This window comes from Anabrus simplex, chromosome 14 (genome assembly GCF_040414725.1).
Source record: "Anabrus simplex isolate iqAnaSimp1 chromosome 14, ASM4041472v1, whole genome shotgun sequence".
In the NCBI taxonomy this organism is placed as follows: Eukaryota; Metazoa; Arthropoda; class Insecta; order Orthoptera; family Tettigoniidae; genus Anabrus; species Anabrus simplex.
The window spans coordinates 64,721,259-64,741,092 of NC_090278.1; the positions used below are offsets into that span (position 1 = coordinate 64,721,259).

The following is a 19,834-nucleotide window of genomic DNA, read 5'->3' on the forward strand; positions in this document are numbered from 1 at the left end:
ATGGCATGGATGTACATAGGAAGACTAAGAGATAATGCCAGCAAGGAACTCATTAAAGAATACATTAAAACGAACGGAATACAGGGAAACATAGAGTGCGAGGAGCTCCAAACAACGGGGATAAGTAAGGCTTTCAAAGTCGACATACCATTCAAGAATCGAGCCGATATCGAACGATCTGACTTCTGGCCTGAACGGGTTATCGTTAGACGATTTCGTTTTCGTGCCAAACACAACAGAATGTCCAGTGCTATCTAATCCAGAATCACTACAAGAATTGAATGTACTCTTATGGAATGTGGAAGGACTATCGAGCTTGGCGACAACAATCTCAGATGAAATGTTCCTGCAATACCATATTATAATTATGACAGAGACGTTTCTAAAGACAGAATACAACCTGAGAGACCGATATTCACTAAATGTTTTTGCAGAACAGGGACAATTAGGAAGGCCAAGTGGTGGCATAGCGTGCTACTTGGATAAGAGTTTAGCTCCATTTAGGACACCTCACAAAACAAGAAACTTATTACTAGTACAGACTCAAATGTGTTGGATAATCGCTGTCTATTTCCAACCTGAATACACTGGCAGGGAGATAATAGATGAACTTGGATCTGCACTCTGCAAAATCAACAAAAATAGCACCGTTATCGTGGCTGGTGATATGAACTGTCGAATAGACACACCTACTTCAAAAACTGCAAGCGTCTTGGAATATATGGAGGACGAGGGCTTGTCTTTAATAAATCAGAAAGAAAATAAAACATACATACACTGACTGACAGAGCAAATGCAACACCAAGAAGGAGTGGTTCGAAAGGGATGAAAGTTGGGGAAAAAACAGAGACGGCACGGACGAATAATTGATGTTTATTTCAAACCGATATGCAGGTTACACAATGCGCACGGCATCGACTCAGTAGGATGTAGGACCACCGCGAGCGGCGATGCATGCAGAAACACGTCGAGGTACAGAGTCAATAAGAGTGCGGATGGTGTCCTGAGGGATGGTTCTCCATTCTCTGTCAACCATTTGCCACAGTTGGTCGTCCGTACGAGGCTGGGGCAGAGTTTGCAAACGGCGTCCAATGAGATCCCACACGTGTTCGATTGGTGAGAGATCCGGAGAGTACGCTGGCCACGGAAGCATCTGTACACCTCGTAGAGCCTGTTGGGAGATGCGAGCAGTGTGTGGGCGGGCATTATCCTGCTGAAACAGAGCATTGGGCAGCCCCTGAAGGCACGGGAGTGCCACCGGCCGCAGCACATGCTGCACGTAGCGGTGGGCATTTAACGTGCCTTGAATACGCACTAGAGGTGACGTGGAATCATACGCAATAGCGCCCCAAACCATGATGCCGCGTTGTCTAGCGGTAGGGCGCTCCACAGTTACTGCCGGATTTGACCTTTCTCCACGCCGACGCCACACTCGTCTGCGGTGACTATCACTGACAGAACAGAAGCGTGACTCATCGGAGAACACGACGTTCCGCCATTCCCTCATCCAAGTCGCTGTAGCCCGGCACCATGCCAGGCGTGCACGTCTATGCTGTGGAGTCAATGGTAGTCTTCTGAGCGGACACCGGGAGTGCAGGCCTCCTTCAACCAATCGACGGGAAATTGTTCTGGTCGATATTGGAACAGCCAGGGTGTCTTGCACATGCTGAAGAATGGCGGTTGACGTGGCGTGCGGGGCTGCCACCGCTTGGCGGCGGATGCGCCGATCCTCGCGTGCTGACGTCACTCGGGCAGCGCCTGGACCCCTCGCACGTGCCACATGTCCCTGCGCCAACCATCTTCGCCACAGGCGCTGCACCGTGGACACATCCCTATGGGTATCGGCTGCGATTTGACGAAGCGACCAACCTGCCCTTCTCAGCCCGATCACCATACCCCTCGTAAAGTCGTCTGTCTGCTGGAAATGCCTCCGTTGACGGCGGCCTGGCATTCTTAGCTATACACGTGTCCTGTGGCACACGACAACACGTTCTACAATGACTGTCGGCTGAGAAATCACGGTACGAAGTGGGCCATTCGCCAACGCCGTGTCCCATTTATCGTTCGCTACGTGCGCAGCACAGCGGCGCATTTCACATCATGAGCATACCTCAGTGACGTCAGTCTACCCTGCAATTGGCATAAAGTTCTGACCACTCCTTCTTGGTGTTGCATTTGCTCTGTCAGTCAGTGTATGTAATAATGGATCAAGCACAATCGATTTAATTTTTACAAATATGAAAAACATCAAGTCAGTGACTCAAAAGATAAGAAACACGGCGGACAGAAAGCATCTACCGGTCGAAACAAGAATAAAACTGTGCAAGGAAGCACAACAAGAAGCACCGATCACCAGGAGGTTAAGGCGAAAGCTATCAAAGGGGAAAGTGGACCCTGAGTTGAAACAACAAATATCTGAGCACATTCGGCGAGGATACCTTAACAGTGGAGCAGCTGGTATAGAGCAGGTAATAAGAAGTGCGGCATCGCCGGTCCTTCCTACAGCGAGAAAGGCAAAGCCTTGGTTCAATGAAGCATGTTATGCGGCTCGGCGTAAGGCTCTGGATGCTTTACACATAGCAAGGAGTGAACCATCGGAGATAAACTGCATGAAGTATGCGGAACTACGAAGAATCTATAAACGCCTAGTGAGGGAAGCAAAGAAAGAGCATCACCAAAAAGAAGAAAGTGAACTGATACGTGAAGCAGAACAGAACCCATATAAACCGCTAAATGCACGGCAACCAACGTTTCCTAGAAGCATTTCAGCAGATGTTTGGGAGGAGCATCTACGCAAAGTAGTTCAAGATAGAGAAACACGCCCTGAGCTGGAAATGGCAAGTGATGTCACGAACGTCGAACCTTTTACGGAGGAAGAAGTAGCGGAGGTCATAACAAGTATCCGGAACAACAAATCAAGTGGACCCGACTCTGTATACGGTGAGCATATTAAATAAATATGGCCTGAAATGAAAGATGAAATAATCAATCTTCTTAACGGGTGCCTAGAGCAAAGCAATATTCCGGACAGTTGGAGGAAATCTACGGTCAAAATGTTATACAAAGGGAAAGGAGACACTGGGGATCCTAACTCATACAGAGGAATCGTCCTGGAATGCACGATGTTCAAGTTACTGACTAAATTACTATGCAAGAGGCTTACACACATAATAGACGTGAAATTACCTGAGGCTTACCAACATAATAGACGAAATTACCTGAGGAACAGTTCGGTTTCAGGAAAAATAGAAGCACAATCCAAGCCATTACCTGCCTACTCAACGACATACAGACTACCTTTTCAAATCCAGGACAAAAACTACATGCAATATTTATAGATTACGCGAAAGCTTTCGATTCAATCAGTCGGAAATTAATAATAGAGAAACTACAGCAATTGGTTGGAAGAGAGCACTATCTATTGCGAATTATTCAAAACATACTTCACGACAACAGCATAATCATCAGTGACGGTATAAATATCTCACGACCAATTCATCAAACAAACGGGGTACTCCAAGGAGATCCACTGAGCCCTCTGCTCTTCATTGCAGCAACAGCTGACGTAGTTCAAGCAATATCATCAGAAAAGGTACGCCTATATATCTATGCAGATGATATGGTAATAACATCAACAGACCAGGTAGAATTGCAGATTGCCTTCGATCAACTGGTGCAATGGACAAAGGAAAATGAACTACAAATTAACGAAAAAAAGAATGTGTCCATGAGCTTCAGAAAAGGCGGACCACAGGCCTCTTCTTCTACCAAGAAAAGAAACTAACAGCAGTGTCACACTTCAAATATCTCGGCATGACCTTACAAACACGTGGCATCATATTCAGAAAACACATAGAAGACAAAACAAACACGGCTATCAAGGCGATGAACGACATAAAACTCATCAATAGACTATCAATTAGAACAGCAATGAAATTATTCAAAATTAAAATCACTCCTATCATAACATATGGGCTAGAATTAATCTGGATACACTGCACACAGAGAAATCTGGAACAGATTGAGAAAGTTAAAGCCACTTTTCTGAAAAAAATATTATGCCTTTCCAAATTCACACCCTCTCGTCTCGCCTACGAGCTCACCAGGGAGCCTTTCTTCATTGAGGAACTACGACTACAGCTACTTTTGCCAGCAACTCCTACATATAAAGGCCTCATGGAAGTGCTTTGGAAAAAGAAAAATGAAATATGGTCAGAGTTCTACGCTACAGACGCTATGATCTACAGCGATTGGCAACAAGGGAACTATGAGCTGAGACATTTAGTGACACGCTACGCCGTTCATGGCTTCCACTTCAAGGTGTGCATGACCAGCAAATATCACGAAATGATATGCAGTGAAAGGAAGTGCTCATTGAAAATGCTTTGCAGTGAGGGACTATCCTAATAACTATTGTTAACTATTTGTTGTTTTTATTTCCTGCACATTGTGCGCTTTTCCTCTTTATTATTAAGGTCTGATATGGGAGATAAATTTTATTTCGAGTTATCGAACTTTCAAGATATAGAGAATACCGTTTTTGAGAATGTATAACACATACACGAGCTTATACTGAATACATTATTTTCAACGGTATTTAAAATATACAAACTCTATTTTACGGCATCACTTTAATTATAACTCTTATTATAGTAACTTTTTAGAAGACAGGATACAGTACTGTCCGCACACTTTATCTTGATGCATTTGTGTACGGGGTGAGGAGTAAGGAGGGAGCTGTCCCGGTATCGATAGTGCTGCCTGGTGCTGCCAACTGAATGAAAATGAAATCTGAATTGAATCGAGAATATGTTCGATCGATATGAAATTTCTAAACCGTTATCTTAAGCCAACAACTATGTCACATACACATTATATAACATTATAAAACATATCTCTCGATGCGAATCTTGTTCCTAGCATGAATTCTATACTTTGACTTTGATGTGTAAACAACAACAGTACCAGTACGTAAAGTTTACGCCAGATGTCGCACAACGATGCTTAAGCGATTCATAGTTTGTGTTTCATAGGTTGCCAGTATGAATCTCGAAGATCGCCGAGGTCGACCGATTCAGCACTAGGATGTAAATGCACCAAGATAAAGTGTGCGGATAGTACATACTGTAGTGAAACAAAAGCCATACATGTGGACAGAACGTTTCATGGTTTCCAGTAATATTGTTGTTTTCTTAACCTTTTGTTACCCATACCTACCTTATGGCAACAATTACTTTTACCCTTTACAGAAACGAGATTATACTGAACACCGTGCTATTTTAGCCCATATTAGCCAAATAGCCATTTGGATATCTTTTCTTGGAAATAATTGTGTTTCTGAATTGGTAACACTGTTAGAGCTCCATGTCTCTTGTTTAAGTCTTAACAGCTGCTTCAAACCTGGAATGTGAATGGCGGGCTTCGTTTTGAACTGTGAGTGAAAAGTTTATTTGAAGCATGAGTCATTAAATAATATTTGATACATGTCAGTAAAAGACTCTAAATTATATTTTTACTATGAATGAAGTCATATCCCTAATGTATTTTACTGTAATTGGTTCCTAAAATAATTATTGCCATATGGCAAACAGTCATTGGAGGTTAGATAGTACACATTTGTTTACTTCTAGATATTCATACCCTTATCTCATATGATTCAAGTTTCTTGATGAATGTACTGCGTACTGTACTGTATTATTATTTCTTTATTAGTACATACAGGTCAATCATATTAAAACTAAGGTTACGAGTTATTTTTGGACGTAGTCACATAACCTAATAAGATATGTTTTCTTGGTAGAACCCCAACCTCCCACTGTCGCATGAAGATTTGAACTTTATCCTGAATGAGGCAGTAATTCCTCACGGGGATTTATCAGATGTTGATATTGATGACGATGACCCTGAAACAGTAGAACAGAATATTGTTCGCAGGAGCGTTACAACTGATGAACCACCAAATTCAGTAGATATGACTGCACTGACTCATAGGCCCAATCTTCCTGCAGTAGATAATTCTGCTGTAATAGACATTTCTGGTACCAACGGTTCACCTGCACAACTACAGCAAACATCCAGAGATACAGCATCAACATCAATTGACAAAATTAAAGTTTATCGAAAGTGGAGAAAAGTCGATTTTGATTCTCCTTGCATTGTTGAAATTTCAGACTGTGATTGCGAATTCACTCACAACTGCAGGGAAGTCACATATGAGGAAAAGAGGTCGACCGAGCTCAGAGTTGCAGCCTACTGTGAAAAGAAGGCCAAAAGTAGCCATGCCAGTTTATATTTTTAAAAAATAAAATAAAAATAGAAACAGAAGTGTAAGAACTGTAAAGTGGGTTTAACCAGGGTGATGTGTAAGAAGTGCAAGGTTGGCTTATGCTTGAATGGGAATAATGACTGCTTCTTGCCATTTCACAATTGTTCGTTAAAATTCAAAAGAACTAGGCCCACATCATATTTAGTATTCAACTGTAATTGTAATTGTAATTTTTTCACTGTTTTACTATATCAGTTGATGTGTTTATTGTGATGTATTCAACTATAATTTTAATTTTAACTTTTTCACCGTTTTACTATATTAATTGATGTGTTTATTGTGATATACCAATTGTGCAATAGGAATATGAAATTTAGTGAGTTCCTATTATTTTGACACCATGCCCCAAAGTTGCCATATGGCTATAATAATTACTTCAATAATTAAAATGGGAATTTCTTTAAAAATGGTCATAATATCTTATTTGAAAGCCAAATAACACAGTAAGAACAGTGAAATATTTTTTTGTTAAGAAAAATAATTCAGGAATGAAAGGTTTAAATGCTCAGAAAAGCATCTTCAATATTATGCTGCAGGATTCCAGGACTAAAGTTGTTTTAATTAAACATTGCGTAGTGGGGTCTGCAGACCCTGTATTGATACCAGTAACTCAAAATCGCTAAAAACTAGACTTAAGCCCTTTTAACAACTCATGACTGATATATAAAATAAAACTTTTGTCTGTACATTGCTGAGAATTTTAAAAAAGAAATGGTATTTCTGTATCAGTCGTGTTCACAGTGACAAGGAAATACACTTTTTTAATTTTCCGTCATTTCTGTCTGTATCGGCTCTGCTGTAAATAATTTCATTCACAGTAGTTTATTCATGGTAGTTTAGGGGAAGGCCTAAAAGTCAGTTCTCAAAAATCTATATTATTAGTGGTTTTATCGATAAATTCTACAAAACTAAAGTTATATAAAATTAAAATTCCGATCATTTATGTCTTATATATTTTTACCGTACCGGCTATGATAACAGAGAGATTAAAAAATTTCGGTTGTTGTTGCCAAGTCCATCTCAATGCCGAGCTACGGCAAAATGATTGAACAGGATTTAGTGAAAATCGGTGTGTTAAGTCGGCGAATAAAGCACTACAGTCTAGGCTAAAATAACTTTATTCACTCTGCACGAATGGTAGTTTAGGGGAAGGCGCCTAAAATTTAATTTATAAATACCTATGTTATCACGAAATTTAATACAAAAGGAGAGGGCATATATATAAATGTATTTATTAAATTGCACTTAAAAGGAGCTGAACCACTCAGTTTCATTGTTTCGAGAGTGGAATTGGGTCTTAGTAACTCCATCTTCCTCCTTATCGTCGCCATAAGACCTATCTGTGTCGGTGCGCCGTAAAGCAAATAAAAACAATAAAAAACAAACATTAATCACCACCACCACCTGTTACTTTTAAATTATGAATAACATATCCTCGGTCCACTCAGCCTTCATACTTTAAAAAACCCGTATCAATCATGACACTCCTATTTTCACACCAAGCAAATGCATAGACCCCTTACATACAATCATACATCATTATAAACTGTTATGCCTTTCAGTGCACAATCTGCAAGCCTGTGTGAATTTACTAATTGCCGCCACAATCATCCATTTCCAACTAGCTCTTTGCCCTCGTTTAGTTCTACACCTCTCATCTTTAAATCATTAGAAACTGAGTCTAACCATCGTCGTCTTGGTCTCCCTCTACTCATTTTACCCTTCATCACCGAGCCTATTTTTCTTCTAGGTAAGCTATCTTTCTCCATTCGCCTCACATGACCCCACCACTGAAGGTGGTTAACGCGTATAACATCAATAGAGGTCGGTCCTAACTTAGCCTTTAACCGCTCATTACAAGTACCCTCCTGCCACTATTCCCACCAGTTTGTACCAGCGATAATTTTTGCTACTGTCATGCCTGTTACTTTTAAACCCCCTGTGGGTGGGGGCGGTAGAATAACACCCACGGTATCCCCTGCCTGTCGCAAGAGGCGACTAAAAGGGGACTCAGGAGCTCCGAACTTTGAAGCGTGGGTTGGCGACCGCGGGGCCCTCAGCTGAGTCCTGACATTGTTTCCACTTACTTGTGCCAGGCTCCTCACTTTCATCTTTCCTATCCGACCTTCCTTGGTCAACTCTTGTTCTTTTCAGACCCCGGCGGTATTACGTATGGAGGCCTAGGGAGGCTTTCATTTTCATGCCCTTCGTGGCCCTTGTCTTCCTTTGGCCGATACCTTCATTTTTGAAGTGTCGGACCCCTTCCATCCTTTCTCTCTAGTGTTATATAGAGGATGGTTGCCTAGTTGTACTTCCTCTTAAAACAATAATCACCACCACCACCTGTTACTTTTAAATTATGAATAACATATCCTCGGTCCACTTAGCTTTCATACTTTAAAAAAACCCGCATCAATCATGACACTCCCATTTTCGCACCAAGCAAATGCTGGGGCTGTACCTTAATTAAGGCCACTGCCGCTTCCTTCCAACTTCTAGGCCTTACCTATCCCATCGTCGCCATAAGACCTATCTGTGTCGGTGCGAAGTAAAGCAAAAAAAAAAAAAAAAAAAAAAAACCACTACAAACAGTATTACTCCTCCACGGCCTGGTTTAAAAGTTGGTACTACTTCTTTATTTATTTTATTTGCGTGAAAAGTGCGAATTCTTTGAGTTTATTCAGTGGTGGTTCGTGGCTGTGAGGTTAGGTGAAGTAGGAAAAAACAACAATAGATGCATATTTTAATAATTGAACTCACCCATTTCTTGTACACCAAATCGATCTTTCGGTCCTTTAAGGCTGCAAACTTGTCGGTGATGTCTTCATAGAATGGCTGTTTCTTCATCAACTGGAGTAGGAGTTCTTTCTGAATTGCAATATTCCCTAAAGGTGAAAGTCTCTCTTCTGATACTGCATTCCTGAGGTATGTTTTTATACGTTTCAGACAAGAAGAGCTTCTTTCCACAGATGCTGTAGTGGAGGAGACAGACAGAGTAAGGGAGAACAATTTATAAGCCTCCGTAAAAATGTCCTTAACCCCATGAAGCAATTCTAACATCTTTTCGGTGGAAATCTGTCTGTACTTCTCATCGGCATATAAAATAGACAGTTCGTTTCTTAAGCGATGTGTCTTGGGGAATACAGATCCGAAGAAATTCTGCAGATTTTCAAGTGCAAGAGAAGGAAAGCATGTATGGTATTCTCCAAATTTTGTGGTATCAACAAGGCAAACAAATTGAATTTTTTCATAATCGCGAAATCTCTCATCCATTTCCATCAAAATGTGGTCCAAAATTTCATAATGTAAGGTTCTACAAATCTGAGCACATTCATCCTGAGGAAGGGAACTGTACTCTCGTGTGAGGCGAGTATCCGTAATCTTGCTGGCCTTTTCAAAGATAATTGAAAAATACTGTTCGTTTCTCTTGTTTCTTAGCATGTCACAAGTAGACCTTATTTCTGATATACAGTGGGTAACATCCAATGACCTCTTTTGTAAAACATCAAACAGGATATCTGTCAGACGAAATATGTCATGAAACACTACAGCCAGAAATGTGAATTCGAAACTGTTCATGTCGTGAAGAAAACCTCTGGCAAGTTGAGTAGAATTATCATCGAACTCTTCACAGCAAACTATGGTTTCGAAAACCTCTTTCAACTTTTCCCAGTCGTCTAAAATTACACCCAATAATTTGGAGTTGGAGCTCCAGCGGACAGTTGGAATGCGTGGTCCCGATGCAGAAATAATTATATTCAATGAGTGATGGAAAAATGTAGAAATTCCAGTAACAGATGAAAAAAATATACGACACTTCTGTATTTTTTTGCAACTCTGTTGTAAGATTAGATTTAGGCTCTGTGCTAAAGAGTGAACAAATACTGAAAGAGGAGCTTTCTCCTTAATTTTTTTCTGAAGTCCAGACATCACGCTTGCACCATCATAACACTGTCCTACTAATTTGTGTTCGTAGCCAAATGGTCCCAAGAGTTTGTCCAATAAAGCAAACAAAGTTTCTGATGATCTGTCGGCACTTACATCACAGAAACCTAAGAAACGCTCCACTACAGCACCATCAGCATTAACGAACCTCACGATTACAGTACACTGACAAACCTGAGTGATATCTGTCATATCATCTACCTGGACCGAAAAAAAACTAGCAGCTTCCAGCTCAGTTTTTACAAAATCACTGATAAAGTCTGAAATACACTCAATTACTTCATTTTGTATACTTTTTGATTTACCACTGAACACACTTTTTATTTTAGAATACTGGTTTTGTATTTCTACGGGACTCCTTGATATTAGCAATGTCAAGAGTTCCTTAAAATTCCCGCGATTTACTGAGTCGTTTGTTTCATCGTGACCGCGAAATGGTATTTCTTGCGTACTTAAATAGAGTACTGCATCAATCACTAACTGTAGGAAAAGTCTGTTCAAACGTACATTTTCATTGAACTGCACAGTATACAGTCTAGCATTTTCCTTCAAGGCGTCAGAAATAGTGTTTCGATTTCTTTCTAAAGTTTTCAACTTTAGCTGGCACTTTAAATGCTCAGCCGAATCTGAGTGTTTGTGTAACGATCGTGTTATATTCAACAGAGCAGCAAATCCTTCTCTATTCCAAACGTTGCTTTTATTGCTAAAAAGCAAGCATGGCCAACAAAATAATTTCTGCAGAGTTGGAGAAGAGCACAACCACGGGAATTCCTTAAACCACGACTCTTTGAAACTAAGTTTGTAGCATTTACCTGAATGTTTCACTTCTTTCGTACCATGTAGTTGCAGAGATTCAGTAGGACGCCCACAGTTTAAAACGTCCTCTTTATCTTCATCTTTCCAACGTGAAAATGGTGTTTCTAATAAAACACACACTATATCATTAACAGGATTCATATTTCAAACAGCACAGCACTGAAAAAGGAAGCGTATTCTACACTGGAAGACAAAACATATCTCCCCTCCCATTACTTCCAACGCACGCCTCTCTGCAGCGGGTGACGTCACAGTTGTCATAGCAACCATCGACCTAAGCTCTGCCCCCGGAGGTTGAGCTGTGTGAAAGGAAAACTACTACACTTCTCCGGTCTCAGTGACCAAAATCACATGCAGCTCGCTGCCGGAACAGCCCGAGTCTCGCACCGTACAAAAATACAGAAAAATAAGTTTCTATTAAAACCAATATAAAGTCGTAAAAGTAACTGGTATAATTTCGTGTGGCTATTTCTAGCCTAGTGCAGCCCTTGTAAGGCAGACCCTCCGATGAGGGTGGGCGGCATCTGCCATGTGTAGGTAACTGCGTGTTATTGTGGTGGAGGATAGTGTTATGTGTGGTGTGTGAGTTGCAGGGATGTTGGGGACAGCACAAACACCCAGCCCCCGGGCCAATGGAATTAACCAATGAAGGTTAAAATCCCCGACCCGGCCGGGAATCGAACCCGGGACCCTCTGAACCGAAGGCCAGTACGCTGACAATTCAGCCAACGAGTCGGACAAAAGTAACTGGTGAAGTGGTACTTCAGCTTCTAACCCTCAATATTTATTACCGTAATTGAAATATAACTTCCATTTCCTTGTACCGAGCATAGTCTTCGTCGCGTAATCTATCTTAATTTTTCTCGTTTGCTATTTGCTTCACGTCGCACCGACACAGAAAGATCTTATGGCGACGATGGGACAGGAAAGGCCTAGGAATGGAAAGGAAACGGCCGTGGCCTAAATTAAGTTACAGCACCAGCATTTGCCTAGTGTGAAAATGGGAAACCACAGAAAACCATCTTCAAGGCTGCCGACAGTGGGGTTTGAACCCACTACCTCCCGGATGCAAGCTCACATCTGCGAGACTCTAACCGCACGGCCAGCTTGCTCGGTTATCTGCAATTAATGACGGATATTTTACCAAGTGATCCGCCGAAGAGGTGTAGTGGTTAGTGTGATTACCTGCACCCTCGGAGGCCCGCGATCGATTCCCGGCACTGTCACGAAATTTAAAAAGTGGTACGAAGACTGGAACGGGGTCTACTCAGCCTCGAGAAGTCAACTGAGTGGTTTTCCGTGGTTTCCCACTTCTTCTCCAGACGAATGCCGAGATGGTATCTAACTTAAGGCCACAGCCGCTTCCTTCCCTCTTCTTTACCTATCTCTTCCCACCCCCATAAGGGACTTGTTCAGCATCGCAGGTCCTCTTCTCCAGTGGTATCCCCGACCAAATGTTTCATGCTCCAGGACACTGCCCTTGAGACGGTAGAGGTGGGATCCATCGCTGAGTCCAGTGGGGGGGGACCAACCCTGGAGGGTAAACGGATTAAATAATAATGATAATAATAACATTAAGCTCCTCCACCTTCCCAATCTTCTGTATCCAGTTGAGTCTCTTTTCATCTGCTGACAGTTGTTAATTAACGACGTAGAATGCTGAGTTTAGGCATAATGAGCAGATTTTCAATCGATCAATCAATCAATCAATCAATCAATCAATCAATCAATCAATCATCTGCATTTAGGGTTGTCACCCAGGTGGCAGATTCCGTATCAGTTGCTTTCCAAGCCCTTTCTTAAATGTCTTCAAAGAACTTGGAAATTTATTGAAAACCAAACCAAACCCCATGACACTACAGCCCTTGAAGGGCCTTGGCCTACCAAGCGACCGCTGCTCAGCCCGAAGGCCTGCAGATTACGAGGTGTCGTGTGGTCAGCACGATGAATCCTCTCGGCCGTTATTCTTGGCTGTACCGAGCTCGATAGCTGCAGTCGCTAAAGTGCGGCCAGTATCCAGTATTCGGGAGATAGTAGGCTCGAATCCCACTGTCGGCAGCCCTGAAAATGGTTTTCCGTGGTTTCCCATTTTCACACCAGGCAAATGCTGGGGCTGTACCTTAATTAAGGCCACGGCCGCTTCCTTCCCACTCCTAGCCCTTTCCTGTCCCATCGTCGCCATAAGACCTATCTGTGTCGGTGCGACGTAAAGCAACTAGCAAAAAAAAAAAAAAATTCTTGGCTGTCTAGACCGGGCCCGCTATCTCACTGTCAGATAGCTCCTCAATTCTAATCACATGGGCTGAGTGGACCTCGAACCAGCCCTCAGGTCCAGGCAAAAACTCCTAACCTGGCCGGGAGTCGAACCCGGGGCCTCCGGGTAAGAGACAGTTACGCTACCCCTACACCATGGGACCGGCGGAAATTTATTGAACATTTGATCAATTATTCCAACCCCTCACTCCTCGTCCTATAAATGAATATTTACCCCAATTTGTCCTCTTGAATTTCAATTTTATATTCATAATATGCTCTTTCCTACTTTTAAAAGCTCCATTCAGTTTATTCTTCTGCCAATGTCATTTGCCGAGCTGAGTGTCTCAGACGGTTAATGCGCTGGCTTTTTGAGCCCAAGTTGGCAGGCTCGATCCTGGCTCAGTTAGGTGGTATTTGAAAATGCCCGTATGCGTTAACCTCGGTTACGACTTCACCCTGGTAAAACGGGAAGCTTACCATGATAAGTCGAATTTCTATTGCATTACGCCCGGTTTTAAAATACGTGACGTTTTACCGCGGTTAAAAGTTAACAGGTCGTGAGCAAGCGATGTCTGTCTGTTAGGTCATCAGCCCAGAGGCTGGTTGGATCCTCAAATAGCACCACCAAAGGTTATGCGGTTATAAGGAAACCTCTAAAAACCAATGGCAGCACCAAAATGAGGCGTACTAGGCAAGATGAGGAGTGAGGTAGTTTGCCATTGCTTTCCTCACTGGGTCAGAAAGTACTATTGCAGCACGACTGACCCTATGAGCAGCACCTTTCATAACAGTCAGATGCAGTAGTCATGCTTGAATGTCATTACTCAGCACTATCCATACCCCAGCAACTTCCATATTGTCACAGCCATGGATGTTGACTGGGACTTCGGTGGAAGCTACACTTTACTCTGGCCTGTGCCAAGAGATGGATGCAAAAGTACTGTATCCATCAAGAAATGACAGCAGGCAGGAGCAAGCGATATAACCTCACATTGCGTGCATTCGAAGTGCCGTGACGTTATCGTTAAAATGGATGTGGCACCACATATTGTATATCTACAATATCTTGAGGATGATGAACAGAGAGAAAGAGACTGTAGCGACCTTGTTACAATTCATACAAAACGTAAACAACTTAAAACTGGATAAATTAGAGACACATGACTGTTGAAAATATCACTGCCTTCTGAATATTACTTTCAATTATTTCCGAGGGTAATAATAGCTAGACCGAGCTCGATAGCTGCAGTCGTTTAAGTGCGGCCAGTATCCAGTAATCGAGAGATAGTGGGTTCGAGCCCCACTGTCGGTAGCCCTGAAGATGGTTTTCCGTAGTTTCCCATTTTCACACCAAGCAAATGCCGGGGCAGTGCCTTAATTAAGGCCACGGCCGCTTCCTTCCACTTCCTAGGCCTTTCCTATTCCATCGTCGCGATAAGACATATCTGTGTCGGTGCGACGTAAAGCAGATAATAATAATAATAATAATAATAATAATAATAATAATAATAATAATAATAATAATAGCTAGAAAAACGAGCGTCAAGAAACAGCGGTTTCGAAATCCGGGATTAGCATTGGTACAACAGGTTAATGACAAGCCTCCGTGGTTCAGGCGGCGGCCTCTCACCGCTGGGTTCAGTGGTTCAAATCTCGGCCACTCCATGTGAGATTTGTGCTGGACAAAGCGGAGGTGGGACAGGTTTTTCTCCGGTTTTCCCTGTCATCCTTCATTCCAGCAACACTCTCCACTATCATTTCATTTAATCTGTCAGACATTAATATTGCCCAAGAGGAGTGCGACAGGCCTCGGCAGCCGGCACAATTCCTATCCTCGCCGCAAGATGGAGCTTCATTCATTCCATCCCTGACCCGGACACTGACTAGAAAACAGGTTTTTCACAACAGGTTAATGACAACAGCACGGTAAGCGGTTTGCCACGTTTTCGTAACGCCTGATATATACCGAGAATGGTGCACTTTATTTACTTTATTCTCAATCACAAGATATTTTATTTTATTAATTAGATCTGATACATCCAAAACTTCATCAAGGTTAATTGATTTTAGAGGTAGTTAAGTTGCTAAAGGTCGCTTTAATCATCCGCTTTTTACATGTACATCGGAATGTCCCTGAGAAAATTAAAAATTTATCCGCGCAGTACCTCCCATGACGCAAGAAAAATTGAATGACAACGCAATCTTACACGTTCATAATCAAGAGAAAAAAAACTGAACCTCGAATTGTGGCGAACATTTTCATCAAACGATCGACTGTCTGTAGGAACACTCTCATTATGACTAAGAATTGCAGATTCCGCACTAAAGGCTTAAGATTTTCTGTTTCTCGATTATTATTATACTAACAATAAGCGCCAAATCTGGGGCAATTAACTTTTTTTTTTAAAAAAAATCTCCGTTTGGTATCATTCTAAGGAAAAACTAGACTATTATGTGTTTTACCTTAAGATTTTAGAGACACGATTAGTATTTCTTAAAATAAAAAATCTCCTACTTTTTCATGATCAACCCTCTTGCACTCAGCCAAAATGCAGCGGTTTGCTGGAAACAGCTCAAACTAATTTTTGTGATTTTGCAACCAAATTACAAAAATCAACACGTAAACAGTTTAACACATATTAAAATAAAATAAATCACACTAATATAGGAAACAACGAGTATTTCAGAAATGAATATGCTTTGGATGTTTTATTATTGGTAAAGCCGAAAAAATATTAAACTTTGAAAATAATTTTTGAAAAATAAAGAGGATGGTTGCCTAGTTGTACTTCCTCGTAAAACAACATTCACGACCACCAATTTGAAAAATAAATAATGATTTTCAATGACAGAAATATCAGACATTATTGCGTCTTTCTTCTGTACTGTAAAACATGAAAGAAAGAATATTTAATTCTCAATAATTTGATAGCAATGTGATTTTTGTGCTGCAGTTCACTGATGAAGTATGACACAAATGAATCGGTCATTTAAGAAAGGGCTCAATTCCACTTTTTTCCAAAAATGAGTTCTTGACCTATATATATCCTTACATGGTAGACACATCTATTCACTATGAAAGGAGCTCAATTCCTGGAGTGGAGACGTTTCTAAAGCATCGCCGTCTCAATCCTATGTTCTAAACTGAACCCACCTGACATCTAGTGGTAGCATTCAAGAACTTTGACCACAGCCGACTCGATCCGAAGCTTTGCTCCGTTGAAAGGCTGTGGTCTGACAGTAATATTAGTAACAGGAAGGCAGTGATAACAGCCAAACATTACAACATGGAGCCCATTACAGAAGGGTGTTTTCCTGAAGGCATAAAACGAAAGAAAGGTGTTCGAAATCGTGATAAATGCAAGAGTGAGATTATTAAGAGAAGTAAAATTGAAGGCACTGAGCACGCAAACTATGCTGGAAAGATTGTGCTGAAATTAAATTTGTATTAATTTGATTATCATTCCAACCTATTTGTTCATGTATTTTTCAGATGCAGAAATCAGCGTTTCACGAAGCTGACGGACTCTAAGAAATGGGAGCTGCTTAACACTATGAACAAGCTATAAAGCAAGAATGAACAGAATGTATTTTTACGAACTCACATTGAAGGCTCGAAAGTTATGAGACTTCGTCGTAAAGAAGAGACAGGATCCAGCAGGTCCAAGCCACAGGTGTATTCGTTTAAATATTTTGTACAGATTCGAGGCAACTCAAGGACTGAGATTTGTAAGAAAGCTTTCCTAAGTCAGTATGGTGTCACCGACAAGCAGGTTAGGAGACTAAGATTATTACTCATGCATGGTAACAGTCCAGTTGATATGAGAGGTGATGGAAACAAAAATAGGGCACCGAGCTCGATAGCTGCAGTCGCTTAATTGCGGCCAGTATCCAGTATTCGGGAGATCGTGGGTTCGAACCCCACTGTCGGCAGCCTTGAAGATGGTTTTCCGTGGTTTCTCATTTTCACACCAGGCAAATGCCGGGGCTGTACCATAATTAAGGCCACGGCCGCTTCCTTCCAACTCCTAGGCCTTTTCCGTCCCATCGTCGCCATAAGACCTATCTGTATCAGTGCGACGTAAAGCAAATAGCGGGCGGATGTATAGGGACCGTGCGAATGGCGAGTGGTGCGCTCTTGCGACTACCTCAGATAACGTTTGATGGGGTAAGCTGCAAGCCAGCGCTCGAGTTAGTTCATGACGGTGTTAACTGAAAGAATGTAGAGTCGAACGAGTAAATGTAAAAGTAAAACTAAACAGAACTTTCACTCATCTCCCAGCAAGGAATTGACATTAACATTTATTGAAGGGGATTTCTCCTTCAAATTAAAATGAACTAGCCTCGTTGTGTTCACCCTGTTTTATTATGAGACATAAGGTGGGTTTTACAGCATGGTAAGCCTCTCAGCGTTGGCCAAAAAAAGAAGAGAAAGCAATGTCTCCTCAACCCCTAATAGCGTTTGGGACCGAATACAATGTATGTTACTGTTAGTTGTCCGGCTCCATGGCTAAATGGTTAGCGTGCTGGCCTTTGATCACAGGGGTCCCGGGTTCGATTCCCGGCAGGGTCGGCAATTTTAACCTTAATTGGTTAATTTCGCTGGCACGGGGGTTGGGTGTATGTGTCGTCTTCATCATCATTTCATCCTCATCACAACGCGCAGGTCGCCTACGGAAGTCAAATCGAAAGACCTGCATCTGGCGAGCCGAACTTGTCCTCGGACACTCCCGGCACTAAAAGCCATACGCCATTTCATTTTACTGCTAGTTCTCTGCATTGAAAACTTTGAAGTACGTCACTGAGCAAAATAAAAAGATAAAAGTGCATATAGGTGCCCCTCAATGTGAGACTACCGGTACCCGTAACGGCATATTTCGAATTAATGGCAGATAATACTGAAAATAAAACCTTTCCAGTAAGGGAATGGCAGCACACAGGAATTGCTCATGCCTTCAAATTTTCACAGTGATACTTCCTTTAGGAAAATATACAAACAGTTCACATAAGTTGATGTTCAAAACATACATGGATATCTATCTGCACTTGGGTGTAGTAGACGTGACTATCTCTAATATTAATTTCACCTTGTTGTGTCACATATAAATACGGTACATTGCTCCGTTTCTCTTGAATAATAGGCTTTCCTTAACACGAAAAATGACACTTAATTTCCAGGAGAGAAAAGCCATTGGGATGAAATACTATCCCGTCTGGACTCGAACACAGCAATGGGTGCTCTACTTCGATGCACACTCCCACCTGTTTTAGTCCTTGAGTTTGCAGTACTCAGCCACCGCAAGTTGTTCAGTGTTCCTACCGTACCTCATCGCAGGTGTGTTAAGGGATGTGGAAATTAGAAATGACCTTGCAAGCTGATCATAATCACCACTTCTCAGTGTCTTAATCTGATCAGCTTGGTGGCTGGCAGATAAGCGTAATTTTCTTTGTTTGAACCATGCAGCACAGCGATATTGAAACCTTGTGTCAAATGCAATTTTGTACATCTGTTCTGTTGTAACTGTTGCACATCTTGAGGCAAGAAATCGAGATAATTCACGGGTTTGATTGATAATTTAACAGCGGACATTTTTGTAACAAAATAGCACCTATGGACTGCATGGGTATTCTGATTTTGTACTTCGTTCAGACACTTGATCAAATCCTCAATTTCGCTACGTTCTACAGCATCATCTGTAACTTTTTGTAGAATGGAACTTGCCACCACGTAATTTTCACTCTCACATTCGGCTTTAAGCATATCAGTGTGGGCACACTCAATATGTTTTTACACGTTGGTACAAACAAGTTTTATTGAAAGTGGTTGATTCTGTTCGTTCAGCAACGTGGACGTATGGTTTCAACAGTTCCGCTATCTTCTATCCTTTTGAATATAGATCCTTACGAGCACACTTAGGTTAATTTTTTCCGTTGGTGCACTATGGTTGTTTTGGAGGAGTCCCTCTCGGAGTTAATAAAGGAACACAAAGCAGCAATGTCCTTGCAGCGTTTCGACTGACCTGCTTTGCATCCACAATCACCGTCAACAATGTTCCTGTTACTGTCAATGTGAAAATAAATAAAAATACTTATAATGAGGAATTATTTATCGCATCACGTTTAGGAATTAAATATTCTTATTATAATCTTTGAACCATCTCATCATCATTCACAGCTTAGCCCGCCTGCGCAGGGGAAGTACACTCAAGAAGAAGTTGTCGCCATGAATTGCGGGTCGGTTGTCCTTCCTCACTCATTATTTATAAAATGAAAATCTGTCGGTATTTGAACCACAGTCGCCGGAACTTGAAGCAAGCCGCTCGCTACCTCCTTTATAATATAGGTAGTAGAATAACTGAGAAAAATTGGCTTGCTTTTCCTATGTTAGCTTAGCTGCTAGCCTCTGAATTTAGTGACCGTGGTTTGAACCCCAGTGTCACTGAAGTGCGATTTTCAGTTGAAAGAATTGTGTTTCAGGAAAGGCATCCGACT

At 41.7% G+C, this 19,834-nt stretch overlaps 1 protein-coding gene across 1 annotated transcript in view; it reads right to left on the reverse strand.

The window, feature by feature from the left end:
• Nucleotides 1–5,664: 5,664 nt before the first annotated feature.
• Nucleotides 5,665–19,834, reverse strand: part of LOC137503029 (THAP domain-containing protein 2-like) — a 52,303-nt gene continuing 38,133 nt past the window's right edge. The window contains exon 3 of the mRNA XM_068230412.1: nt 5,665–5,903. Coding sequence (XP_068086513.1) covers nt 5,838–5,903 — 66 coding nt within the window. The 3' untranslated portion in view covers nt 5,665–5,837. The remainder of the gene's footprint in view (nt 5,904–19,834) is intronic.